At 36.9% G+C, this 14,702-nt stretch overlaps 1 protein-coding gene across 7 annotated transcripts in view; it reads left to right on the forward strand.

Annotated features, from left to right (window-relative positions):
* The window catches only part of Col8a1 (collagen type VIII alpha 1 chain), a 160,627-nt gene that overhangs the window by 74,232 nt on the left and 71,693 nt on the right, over positions 1–14,702 (forward strand). For 2 of the 7 annotated variants that reach the window (XM_004636578.3, XM_004636579.3), the window contains exon 1: positions 8,619–8,743. The exons of 2 other annotated variants lie outside the window; for them this stretch is intronic. In XM_004636578.3, coding sequence (XP_004636635.2) covers positions 8,693–8,743 — 51 coding nt within the window. In that variant the 5' untranslated portion in view covers positions 8,619–8,692. Of the gene's footprint in view, positions 1–8,618; positions 8,744–14,702 lie in introns of those variants that run through there. 3 more of the 7 variants (XM_023721309.1, XM_023721308.1, XM_023721312.1) reach the window with 2 other exon arrangements.

Raw genomic sequence — 14,702 nt, forward strand, 5'->3', positions numbered from 1 at the left:
TGCAGTGTATTATTTGTTGAAACTGTACTTTCGATTTGATTTGAAACTGTCTCATTGCTGTTTATCAATAAAACTTTGAAAAAAAAAAGAATAAAGATATCAGCAACATATGGAGTAAATTTCCCCATTTAACACTGATTTGTTTAAAATTGAGGGGAAAACCACTTGGCAAGATCTACTGGCCAAGCCAATGGCAAAAGTCATTTTGGTTTATACCAGTTCTTTTCCATAGTCCGCCTCCCAGCCTGCCGGACATCCGGGTGCATGATTTGGAGGTCCAAACTTGAAATCCAACCAGCTGAGTGTGCCTAAAAAATGCCACTCCTTCTTGGCATATAAAACAGAACAGTCTTTTTAACACACATCTAGAAAGATGACATAGAGGAAAGATCTAAAGATTTTCCAGAAACAAGGTGAGTTTAAAAGAACCTCACAATTCACTTTTTTGAAGAATAACCTAGCCTAATGAAAAACTTGAGCATGGAACCTGTCCAAAGACTTAGTGACTCATGTCCTTGATTGGCCCAATTTCCCCTGGTTTCATTGCTAAAGGTCCTACATTCCTGGAAACCCCTCAGGCCTAGGAAAATTGGGACAGTTGGTCACTCTGACTAAGACTTTGTAGCTCAAATGTAGACAAAGGAAGACTACCAATATTGAGGACAGTTTGTACAACCTGAGCAAGACCGAATAGTAATTTTAAAAACTCTGATAATAGTATCCAGCATTTGTAGAGACCCTGTTTTGAGGCAGGCTGTGTGCCTTGCAAACACTATCTTAATTAATTCTGAAAGCAGCCTAAGAGTTAGTTAGTACTTCCTACTCAAGAAGAGAACACAGAGAAACCCAAGAATGTGTTGATACTCATAAAAATAGTAAGAACAGATCCCCAGAATAAATATCATGAAGTCATCTGGGGGGATAGCTTTGTGGAAAGTGCAAGGACCAGTTTGATTCCCCAGTACCACATGCTGAGGCCCCAGAACCCCCTGCACACTGTGCCAGCCTAAAACCAAATGTGGTGGCACATACCTGTAATCCTAGCACTGGGGAGGCTAAGACAGAAGGATCCCTATGAGTTTGAACTTCATAGAGAGACTCTATATCAAAATGAATTTTATATACATGTTAAACTTGGCCAAAACAGCACATCATTCAACCACTTGAAAGATTTTTTCATACCTACTCTGTGTGTGCTTCTTTAAATTTTAAAATGGAATTAGAATATTACACATTTCTTTTCTTTTGGCTACCCCAATTATTTGTTAGATGCCAGATGCTCCCTGAAGAAGCAGACTTTAAAAGAGAGAAACCAGTAAAGCTAACTCTTGTTAAATGGCAATTGGTTTAGCACCTCCTAAAACAGAATCCACAGGCTTCACTGGAATAAAACTATAAACTCTCACAGCAAGATTATTTAAAATTTACATCAATGAGACCTGCAGTGGTCTCTCTAAAGAATACTTTCTGCTGTTGATCCTGGTCAACCTTTTGTGAGCTAAGCATCCTGCCAGACGGCTGCCAGGAGCTCTGTATAATCCTCTTTTCAAGGACCGGGGGTACTGTTTGAATAAAGTTGCCACTGTAATTGCTTGGCTTAACATTTAAGAGTATTACAGGTGCTGAGAATAGATTTGTGAGGAAAATACCATTTTAAAAACTTTTAACAGTGTTCTATTGAGTAGGTAGTTGCACAAGAGAACACAGCTTGCCCCAGACTGGCCATTGGAGAATTTATCTTATTAGCAAAACTGTTTTACTTAATCTGGTTTCCTATATAAAAACAAAATGTTGGGGGAGTTGTGGTTTTGAAGAGAAGGAAGGGGAAAAAGGCAATTTGGACCTATCTCCAGGTTAACATTTAAAATCAGGGCAAATGGAAAATACATCCACTGGGAGTCTAACTGTAGATAGAGTTGGATGACAAATTCAGACTTTCACATTGTAAGTGACAGCCTGTGATATATCTCTCCCTTGGCATGTCTAAAAACACATGTATTTATGATTAGTAGGCCAGGGACCACCACCATACAATGTGGCTATAATGCAAGTACCCCCCCCCTCTTTTTTAGATCCAGAACATCTGTTTTTAACTTAGTGCTCTACTGGACTTTTTAAAACTTGACCCACCTCAATGTCACCACCATGATATTATATTCTATTTCCCCCAAGAGTGCCCTCCATTGTGAAAGTAAAGCTTATGCTTTTGTACCACCTGGCTAGAAGAAAGAAGTCTCCAAAGCCCAGCCCATAAAGTTTCCAGTTCTTAAGGAAACAAATGACTCATGCAACCTTGGTTTAGGTAACTAGTATGTCCCAAAATTTCAACAGAGTAATGATGAAATGGAATCCATCTGAGGAACTGACCTTTGTTCTGGGGCTATTGCAATTTAAATGCACCCTTCATCCTATTGGCCACCTGTGAGAAGCTCATTTTATGTTCACTGGCAGTAATTCTGGGGATCTGTTTGTATTCCTGCATCCATCATTTATCTACCCACCCATACTTCATTAATCCTACAATAATTGAGTCATAACTTTAGGCTCTGGAGACAGATGAAAAAGTTGACAAATCCCTTCTCTAAAGGAGCTCTCACTTTAATGGAAAGATAAACAATAAAAAATAAATAAAATATTTTCAGGTGACAAGTGGCACAAATAGAATATCAAAAATAACACAGAAGAAAAGGAGTAGCCACTTTACATAAGGCCTATCTAAGGATAACATTTTAGCTGAGACTAGAATAAGTTACAATTTTAAAATAATAATAGCATTCCAGGATGAAAAAATTGTAAGTATTTTGTTTGAAATGGAAATAAGGTTGGTATATTTCAAGAACAGCAAGAAAGTGGTTAAGGTTGTAGAAAAGTACAGAATTGCCAGATTAAGTTGCAGGGGATATAAATCCTACTTAACGTAGAAATATGTAGGTTAAGAGGAGTGCACTTTATTCAAAATATATCTACAAGGTGTTGAGAGACTGGAGGGTAAAAGAAGGCCAAAGTCTGATTCATAATTTTAATGAAACCATAGCTTGCTGAGTAAAGACTGAAAATGAGAAAAGCAAGAATGGAAAGCAAAGAACTTTTAAGAGAGCAATGCAGTAAACATATGAGATAATGTTGACTTGGATCATCAGTGGAATCGTAAAGAGGTGACTATATTAGGAATATGTTTTCAAGATAAAGATGACAGAGCTTTTTGTGGCTTAGACATGTAAAATGAGAGAAAGAGGGGAATAAAAATTATTTAAGAAGTGCTGGTCTTATGCCATTGGGTATATAGCTGTGCAATTTCCAGCGACTGCCTTCTCAGGAGGAGCCCCAATCCAATTAGGAAGAATAAATTCATTGTTCTCCATTTTATTCTCTATTTACACGAGATAGAAGAACTCTTAAAATCTGCATCTATAATCACATTCTTTACCTTTCTGATGTAATTTTTTGCTGCATGATTCTTAAAACAAGAAAAATTTGTTGGTGTTAAAGCTACATAAACTATCAACAGTCCTCCCAAGATTTAAGGAAAAGAGACAGTATACAAAGGCATGCTGTCTTCCTTTTTAAAGAAAAAGTTACATGAAGTCACTAGAAAGTGATAAAACTAAAATTGGGTTTGGAATGGGGACTTGAATCATGCAGTCTACAGCTTAAACTGCAAGACTGGAGAAGAGTTAGACATTACATCTCTGAACAGTCTATTTCCATATTTCATGAAGTCAATGAGAAAGAATTAAAAGGTCTTATATCTCCAGTCTTGGACACTCCTCAGATTTCCTTCACTAAAATAATACACTTTACACTAGTGTAATACTTACCATTTAAAACTCAAAGAATGTGAAGACAGAAAATTACTTGCTCTGTGAGATCCATCTGAGTCCAAATTTAAACCCAGTATGAAACAGTCGGTAAAAACAAGACCAAAAGTAACCTGACATAAGGTAAAGGAATAATTCTTTTTATAGGCTCATGAACTATAATTGATTGGTGCACAAATATATGTGAAAGACTTCTGAGCTTTCTAAATTTCACATTGGTGAGGAAACACCCTATCCAAATTTGTACAGCCCTTGAAAATTCACCCATCAGATCAGTATCTTGGACAAGAACCCAGGGAACTGCACTTGGAAAAATTACTTCTGAGACATATGTCTATCAAATGATTTAGAACAAAAATGCAAATTCATTGATTCCCTGAGGATAATATATTATTCCTTCAATAGTACCAATAGTGGAATTTTTATCTGTTTTAAAATCCTCCAAAATAAAAAAAAATAAGCAAATCATTAGAATTTCAATAAGCACACTTTATAAACAATGCTGGACAAAATAGAAACACAGGCAGAAAACATAGGAGATGGCCTTCCTGTCATATCAGGTGACTCTTGACCCTAAACCCAAGATTTGTTAGCAGCACAAGCCAATACTACACTCAGGCTTCAGCATTTCTCTGAATGACATTTGAACTCGGGTAAAGTATTTTTCTAACTCCTTAGTGCTGAATGTTTGACCTTAAAATCTCCGCTGTTTGCTCTTTCTTTTCCTTTTCTTTCAGACCTCATGACTACAAATGCTATTATTAGTCATAAGATTGTTAGGTCTTTTCTAAATTCCAGCCCTGGTATTTAACTCCCTGCCCTAAATATAATAGGGAATTCAAAATCCTAATTATTTCTAAGAATCTAATTCTTCAATATATGCTTTCAATTCTTCTATCTTTCTATGGAACTGAGACTCACATTAAATATTAGCAATGTTGTGTCCTTGAATTGCTTAGTGAGAAAAAAGACATTTCCTAGGAAAGGCTTATAAGTTTGTGTCCAAACCATCCTGGAAGGGGCCGGGAAGATGGCTCAGTGGAATAAGCGCTTCCCTGGCAAGCACAAGGTCCTGAGTTCAATCCCCAGTTCCACCAAAAAAAAAAAAAAAAAAAAAAACATCCTGGAAATGAATCTGTCTCACTACTAGTAAGTTAAATTATCTTAGGACATCAGACAAATTTCTGCCTTGTGCTATAAATAAAAGATTATATTTATATGGGGGTTTGTTACATAAATAACATACATTGCACATAAAAATTCTGGCACAAGCCAGGGAGATAGCTTGGCAGTCTAAGTACCTGCCTGGCAAGCACAAGGTCCTGAGTTCGATCCACCAAAATTATCGGGGCTGGGGAGATGGCTCAGTAGAAGAAGTACTTGCCTGGCAAGTGCAAGGGCCTGAGTTCAACCTCTGGTTCCACAAAAAAAAAAAAAAAAAAAAAGTATCACTATTAGAGCAAGCATGCACTAATAAAACAATTATCAAAAAAACTAAAACAGTCTTAAAAATCTTTAATCTGATGATTTTACTTTCATGGCCCCACATAAAAATGAATATACTACACACCACTTAAAACAATCCTTCTAAGAGAAACTTCTGCTGTTAGAACAATTAAGTCTGAAAATCCTTTATAAAAGATCACCTCTCATAAAGATTGCATAGGTTAAAATGCAAAAGGAATTGTCACAAATCTTAGTGCTCAAATCTCAATGCTCAAGGTATCATTAGAAATCAAACAACTGAGACCTTTTACTCATACATGTAAAATCTAAGCCCTAACTAAATTAAGCAACTTTTATAAGATCGAGCAATTTAGTAATGAGCTAACATCAGAAGGGGCCCAAGTTCGAATTAGGTATATGATGTAAAATCTCGCTTCAGTGATGGTTGTTACACTTTAATGGTGATTTTTCAGTGAGCTGCATTTGCCTAGGATTACAAACTGTGACTACATTTGGAGCTAAAATTTTTGTTAACAATAGAATTGCCTGTCTCAGGGTTTATCCAGCTCTACATTTTTTTCTACTTATTGCTCAAGGGTACCTTCCACTACTTGGAAACAAGTTGTTCATAACTCTCCATGTTTCCTCTCTTCTAACAAGACTTACATTTGTATGACCCCACAGGTACTTACCATGTCATGTCTGATAGTGTCCCCATTCTCTCCTCAGTTTCTCTTATTTTCCTAGCTATACCGAGGCTTCCTGAAACAAGAATAAAACATAGTCTTCCTAATTCCTGTGGAACAGAATACAGTAATGAATAAGTTCAATGCAGGTATTCCTTTAGTACTCAGTTGATTAGACAAGGGGTAGAGAACAAACATTTTCGTGTTTCTTTGTCCATTCTTGGATTCCCTATGTGCTAATACAAAAACTGAAACCTGGTTAAGTTTGATCAAAGTTTTTTAAATAAATCAGACTTCATGAGGGTGAGCGGACAAACACAACAGATAGGTTCAATCTAATGCCATCATAAAGTCCTTGCTTTCAAATGTAGAGAACAATCTACCTTTCATAGATGGAGTGACATTTATTTCAAAATAAAATTTCCACTTCAGCAGCTTTGATTTCTGGCAATAAATCTTGCCCTTAGAAATGAACAGTTTTCTCCTAGGCAAAGAAAATTGTTCAATCCACATGATGAAAGATATGTAATTTGGAATTTCATATGAAACAGAATTAGTTTTAAAAATTAATTAGCTAGCCAATTAGTTGTATACTTATTTGTACCAGAATGCCAGTGTCATTATATAAGGAAGTGGCACTGAGAATACTTTATAAAAAGATATTCATTTCAGCTTTTATTTAACATGTTTGTTGAGTATCTCAGGAAAATCATGATGATGAAGATGAAGATCATAGAATATTGAATATTAAATAAAAATAAGGAAAACGTTAAGAACCCAGGTTCAAGTGTCAGTCAGTCTGGGTTTAAATTGTTTTGTTTTGGTTTTTTGGAGGTTTTATTTGTTTGTTTGTTTGTTTTTATTTGTTGATATGTCCCAATACCAAGGACAGAAAATGAGGATATAATAGATACTCAGTGAATATTAGTGGAATATTGTTGAAGGACTTTTTTCTCTTTTTAAGATGTTTATTAGTTTATGTTGGCAATATATAATGATTACACCCAAATGGTTAGTTGGTATATGCACATCACACATCTTAATCTTTCTACTTTTCCCTCCTCTCTTTCTCACCTCCTTCCCCTGCCCTGGATCTCCTAATCTCTTTCCCACTTACAAAAAATCTGTCTCAATTGTTTTTAAAGCCCAGGGTTATCACTGACTATCTTTGTGGTGGTCTATAAAATCAAAACCATCTTAAGGCTTATGGACTGAACCCTGCAGATAGGCAGTTCTCACTAAAAGAAGATCTAGGGCTGGGAAGATGGTTCAGTGGAATAAGCGCTTCCCTGGCAAGTGCAAGGGCCTGAGTTCAATCCCCAGTTATACCCAAAAAAAAAAAAGAGAGAAGATATAGCTAGATCTGCTGTAACATAAAATTTCTTAAAATTTCTCACTTGCTACTGTCCAAATAACCATATTATTATTAAACCAGGAGACATATCTCTGCCATGATTATTTTGGAGAAGGCAGGCTGAATTTTGTGTGGCTGACCTAGCTTAAGCATAACCATATTTTATATTATTTTCTAGTACTAAATGACAGATGGAGAACTTTTAGAGAAGGAAGTGGTGGAAAGATATAGAACAAAAAATATTCAGATTCTAATAGCCTTTCAATTTAACATGTTCTTGATGTCTGTTTTTAATGTGCACAGTACTACCATGAGTGATTTGCGGGATCCCCATTAAACTGAATATTTATTTTCTAATATTCAAGCTGATGACATTATATAAGTATAATAATGATGGATATATTTTCAACTGAGAACATTCACAGGGGTAATATTCACCAAAAAACAGCCCTACATATAAACATGTTACACAAGATGACATAAAACCTAAATAAATGAGACATTGTAAATCAAAACAATATTGTCTATCAATTTGAATCATGTGTGTAGTCAATGTAGAGAAAATGAAACAACCTCCCTGTGTTCAAAAGCTAGAACCTGGGTTCAAAAGCTAGAACCTTCCCCTGAATTGTAGACCAAGAAAAGGCAATCTTTGTTTCTGAAATCTTCTTGTGAAGAACTGTAAGGGATGGCAAAGAGACTTTGAAAATTAAAACAATGAAAGAAGAGACCTTCAGAAAGATCCTCTTGATCAGTATGGTGGCTAATCTGTGTCAGCACTTGGGAGGCTGAGGCAAGGGGATGTCTGCAAGCTTGAAGTCAGCATGGGCTATATAGTGAGTTCAAGGCCAACCTGGACTATATAGCGTGACCCTGCCTCAAAAATCAAAAGAAGAAGAAGAGAAAGAGAAAGAAAGAAAAGGTGGACAAGCAGGAACAGGATGGGGGGAGGGCAATGTGAAGAGGAGAAAGAGAAGAGACCTGGCAGGACTGGGGAACTTAAAAAAGAAAGGGATTAAAGGATAAAGGGGGGGGGGCAGAAAGCATTCTCTAAACGACAAAGAATGTAGGGAGTCACACTAAAGATAGTAAAGCACGAGCATGCCACCTCCCTCGCTCCCTCATAACTCTAGCGCTAAGTGGGGTGATGGCCAGGTTCTTGCCTACTGGTCAGAAAGTGCAAATGTTACTCAGGGACATGTAATGTGAGGTATGTGGCATAAGATAGAACAAAAACATTAAAGGAAGCATTCGAAATGTCAGCTGACTACTCAGCCAACCTGTGAGTCAGCCAGCGAGTTCAGGAACTAGCTCTGTAGTCTGGTGGCACAGAAGCCACCACAGCAGTCTGAGTGCACAAGACTAAGGGATGGGGAAGACACGATGTAATGCCATGCACAGGAGAGCAAATGACTGACTGCAGTAGAACAGATTTGCTGGTAGGTCAGAAAAAAACTACTGACAGCCTTGTTACAGAGAAAGAGGGACTTAAAATCAGCATAATTGCTCATTCCATTTTGGCATCTGGGGTATGATTAAATTCAGATTTCTCTTATTAATTAGTTATTATTTGGGGGTCTTGGTTTTGCTACTGCTGTTGCTGCTATTGTAATCATCATTGTGATTTTCTTTCAGTGCTAAGGACAAACCCTGAGCCTTCAAACTGAGCTACATCACTAGCCTTTTCTAAAATTTTAAAGCAGGGTCTCACTAAATCACTTTAGCAGGTATTCATTTCATTTTGATAACTGAAGTATGACTAAACTCAGACTTCCTTTGTTTATGTATTGTGTTGATTTATTGTCATTGGTGTTGTCACTGCTGCTCTTTATCTGGTGACAGGGGTTGAACCCAGGGTCTTCACACTGAACTATCCCCCCAGTCCTTTGTTAAATTCCAAGGTAGGGCCTCTCCCTAGGTCTTCAAATCACCCAGACTAGGATCAAACTAATCCTCCCATTTTAGCCTCCAGAGTGCTGGGATTATGGGCGTGTACCTTTATGCCTGTCAGGTATTAGGTTTGATGAAGTAGAGTTTTGCAGCCAAGTAAATGACTTTAAGAAAGGTGTGCCTCCAAGAACAGGGACAAAGGAAGGTCGGGCTGATAAGTAAAAAAAGCAAGACAAATATTCACCTGTATTCTAAAACCCCTGAAATTATTACAGCAGACACTAGATTTTTATAAAGGAAGTGATATGGTTACCCCTGATAGGTTGTTTTGTTTGTCTGTTTTTTTGGTATAGGGAATCAAACTCCCCACCTTGCAATTGCCAGGCAGGCACTGTGCTACTGAGCTATACCTCTGGCCCTCTCATAGGTCTTTTGAAGCTAATTGAAGTGCAGTAAAAGTTTAAAGGAAAAGGAAGAGAAAAATCAAAGACCCTTAACAGATAATCACGGGAGGGGGGGGGATGATCCATCCCCAAAATATTGCTGCCATGGATTTCTTTCAAAGCCATATTTTTAAATGTTCTTTTAATAATATAATTTTTAAAATTCCATAGTATTAATTTTTTAAATAAAAAATTACATTTTAAATGAAACTTTATGTGTTACTGGATTCTCAAAAGGCTCATTTTATTAGTTTGTGCTTTTTTTTTTTTAAAGATTGCCCAGCTTTTATTTGAATAGCTGATAAGGTTTTTTTTTTTTAATTTTATTTATTTATTTATGTGTGTGTGTGTGTGTGTGTGTGTGTGTGTGTGTGTGGCCAGCTCAGCCCACCAAGGGGTGGGGATGGCTGGCATGTGGTGCTGGGGGATCGAACCGTGGTCCCTGTGCTTTGCTGAACTTGTTCCAAGCAGGTGCTTTAGACCACTAAGCCATCTCACCAGCCCGTAGTTTGTGCTTTAAATATCTCAGGGCATGTAAAACAGGAAACATATTTGTGTGGAAAGAGGAGACTGGGAATTATAGCCTCCTTTCCATGGTCTAAATGTGATTTAACACACTCAGGGAGCTGAAGCAGGAGGATCATAAGTTTGAGCCCATCCTGGGCAACTTAGTGACTTAGTGAGTTACAATTTCAAAATAAAAAGGTACAGCTCAATGTGAAGGCCCTTGGTTCAACTTCGAACACAAAATAAAATAAAATGATCTCATATATGATAACAGAGGCCTTATAAAAACATATAGGCAATTATAAACCACAAAAAGATTTAGTATGTGCAAAACTCATTGAGCTATAAACTTATGCTCTTGGACATTATGATGTAAGTACATGAGAGGGTTTGTACAACATGGTTAAGTTTTGCTTCAGGAGTGAAATTGAAGATGTAATTCAGAGCTTTTTGCCTGAGAAATTAGTGACAGGGTAATATACATTGATCATTGTAAGCAAAATAAGGGTAACTGAGGGAAAATAAGTTCTTTTTTTGGCCAAATGAATACTTAAGATATATTCATAAAAGTACTGTGTATTAAAAGTGAATAAATACCTCAAAATTGTTTTATCCATCTCATTTAATAGATTGAAAAGATTCTCTCCAATGATATCTGGAAATTTTTGGCCTCTGTGTTAAGAGCTAGGAAGAGACTATCCATATCTTGAGACTTGTCACCTCACCCCATCTAAGGAAGCATGAAGTATAAATTCCAACATTCTGTTAGATCCTTAAGATCTAATCAACAAAGTTGGGTTGGAATTTGAAAATGGGACATCCTGATGTGACAGTCTTTGTAGAATAAATCTTGTGAAATCAATTATGAACACATGATTTTAAGGTGTCTTTACCAAATTGTCTTGTTCTGAGAAAAAAAGAGGTTAAAGTGGAAAAGAAAACAAAGAAGAAAAGATTATAAATAGATTGATATATGAAATAGAAGTCATGTGTGTCCAGGAAAGAAGCCTGAGGTGTGTGTTTCACAGCTGTATTTAGAGAAATGTCTATTGTGGGTAGTATTCTACTCTCTAACGAGCAAAGAAGAGGAAATGAATTCAAATTACAACCAAAGGAATTTAAGTTAGATGGAAAGATCTTATGGGCGACGAGGTTTTTATAAACCCTGGAAAAGATTCCTGGGGAGGTTTTCAAATTCTCTATTTGGATATATTTAAAAGAAGAGAGATACCTATCAGCCCAGAGCAGCTAAAGCTCAGACTTGCCTGGAATTTGCTTTCAGCTGAATTCTGTGAGTCCAGATTAATTTCTGACAGTGTTCAGGATGGCAAAAACAGTAAATGCTAGACAATAGCAAGCCATGTTGCCCCTTAGTGAGTACTCAGATAGACAGACAGACAGACAGACAGACAGACAGACAGACACACACACACACACACACACACACACACACACACACACAAACACCACCTCACCCAAAGTAATCATTTCCTTGGAAAATCAATTGGCATTTGCCAGTTGGTTGTAAGTGGAATGTACAATTATAATACACTCTGGTTTTTATTTTCTTTTTAGCCTGGTTTCCAGTGGAAAGAAGGCTTATGAAATCTCTCTGGCAGGATATGCCCTGCTTAATACATTTTTATTTTCTTTCCCTAGGCTGGTTACAACCAAATCTCTTAGAAAAAAAATGCCTAGGCCTAAGTAGCAATGAATGCACCCTCAGTCTAAATAGCTATGAAGAAAATACCCTCTCCCTTCATTCCAAAGGGTAACTTTTTCCCCTTTTTACTGAAAGGAGCAAGATGATTCACCACCACCATCAGCCTCTCCTTCTTTACCTTCACACAGACCTCACCAAGCGCCTTGAAACCTGCAGAATTCCAATTCCCAATATAAAATTGCACATGCCCTAAGAGTTTGTAATAAAAGCCTCTAATTTGCTGTATTTCTCCATTTTCTCAGCTGTGCACCTGTTTGCCCCATTGTTTTCACTGTATCTGTTGTCTTGTTTTTGCTTTCAGCTCCTAGAGGCAAGTTATTGAACCTATTAATTTTATTTTGAACACTATGTATTCATATGCGGGTGGACACTAGGGCTGTTCTTGAGAGTGATGGCTCCTGAAGTGACTGCATGCCCTTTTCCCCTAAAAGCCTAGCATGGATGAACCAAAGCTGAAGAAAATTAACTAAGTTTACAGAATCTCTGTCATTCCCAAATCCTCTTAAATACTGCACAGACCACCAAAGCCATAATCATTATCAGGGAACTGAGCAATATGGACAAGGGAGGATTCAGTCAGCAGAGCCTGCAACGGACAGGAAACAGGACTATATTTATCTGGAGTTTGCACTCCACCATAATCTCCTTTCTCTGGTGTTTAAGCCCAGGCTTGTTGGAATTCTCAGGTTCTCAATTCAGGGCATCATCAGTCAATACCACTTGCCATATGAAGTTGTTAGAACTGACATGCTCCCTAGAAACCATCAAGTTCATTGTATCTTGGTCTTGTTTCTTTATGTTTATATCCTATGGAGAACAAAAGTCATTTTTAACAAAATTAATATTTCTTCCTTGATACAAATTCCTGCATAACACCCTCCATTCTTGCCTTAAGTCAGACTTCCTCACTGACCAAAGATGACAATAAATCAATATCATTTCCTGTTGAGTTAAAATTTTCCAATGCCCATTAACCCCTTAGGGTCCTCCAAGTTAATTTTTAAAAATATTTAATGATTGTAAGCACCAATTATGAGCCATTCAGTATATAGGCTAGAGAAAATGACAGAAATAAAACACAGAGTCTGTACTTCACATTCACCAAAAATAAAGCTCAGCATTGACCAAATTTCTAGAGTTTCATTCTCATTCTTTTCTTCTTACCAAGATTCTGGGGTGTTTTAGAATCTTTGTTCATAGGGCCTGCGAGATAGCAGAGAGGACTAAGCACCCGCTTAGGCAAGCGCAAAGACCTGGGTTCAATTCCCAGTACCACATGTCACACCAGATTCACCCCAGGTGTGCTGACCTGGCCACCAAGACCCAGAGGGGTGGTGTACACCTGTAATCCCAGCACTCAGGAGGCTGAATATAGTAGGATCACTATGAATCTGAGTGTATAGTGAGACCCTGTATCAAAACACGTAAAAAAATAAAAAATAAATTTAAAAAAGACAAAAAAGAAACTTGATCACATACCCACAACACAAAGCACAGTTTTCTCTCCTTGGTTCTTCCTCCCAGAGTCTGGGTTGTATCTATTCTATAAGACAAGTGGCCACCATAATATACTCAAAATGTTTTATATTTATTTTGAATATATCTTAAATAAAAATAAATAAGTTTTCAACAACAGACAAAACAGTCAAATTTTACTGTCAAGTAATTTTTATTACTGCATGTTGGTTACACAGATTGATGGATTCTATTTTGGAAAGTATGTGTATGAAACATACTTTCACTCACCCACCCATCCCCCATCACGGTCTTTCCCTCCCCTCTCCACCTCCTTCTTCCCTTCTCTAGTAGTCTACTTTACTTTTATGTTTTCTCCTTCCTCTCACTTATTTATCTATTTGGATTCCACATATGATAGAAACCACACAATTTATGCCTTTCTGAGCCTGGCTTATTTCAACTAACATAATTAGTTCTATCCATTTTCCTGCAAATGACCTAATTTCATTCCCTTTAATGGCTAAATAATAATACTATACAGTCTGTAAGTACCACATTTTCTTTATTCATTTGTCTATTGATGGAAACCTAAACTGATTTCATAACTTAGTTATTGTGAACTAGGTTTCAATAGATAGATAGATACATACATACATACTTACATACATACATACATACATACATACATGGACAGATACTTTCAGAAAGCAAATTGCTTCCTGCCTTATTGTATAGATGACTATATGAATGGATTGTCAGGCAAATGACAATAAGATTGATTGCAAGGATGTCATAATATAGTTAGCCCAGCCAAAAGAAAAAAAATCTAATTTGTACCTTCTGGTTCAATATAAGATTCACTTTGTAATACTAAGTAGCTAAATAAATGAAGAGACTTCACACCACATTCCTTTAGATTATTTACCATTTCAGAAACATGATCTCTTTCTCCCATACTTTATTTGGAAGACTTCTGACCATGTCTTAAGCCATTATATTCTCAGTATTTTATCCTCTCTGAAGTTCCATTAAATGTTTTATTTTAGAAGGGTGAAAATTTACCTTCTAGATTTCCTCAGTGACAATAGAACCTTCTGGGAAACCGATGATATATTTCTGTGTAGTGCAAAAGTATCCAACAGATACACCTAGAATAAAGATCTCACAAGTGGGGGGGCCCGGGGAGCTGGCTCAGTGAAATAAGCACTTGCCTGGCAAGTGCGGTGGCCTTTCAATCCCCGGTTCCGAAAAAAAAAAAATTTCAAAAGTTATTTTATGTCAAATGCTACCATTTAAATTGTAAGAAGGCTTTGCTTTATTTTCCAGCCATGGAAGTTTCTGTTCCCCAGCTTTGAAAACTAAGGAAACCTATTCTCA

This window comes from Octodon degus, unplaced genomic scaffold, assembly GCF_000260255.1.
Source record: "Octodon degus isolate 3935 unplaced genomic scaffold, OctDeg1.0 scaffold00081, whole genome shotgun sequence".
Taxonomy (NCBI): domain Eukaryota; kingdom Metazoa; phylum Chordata; class Mammalia; order Rodentia; family Octodontidae; genus Octodon; species Octodon degus.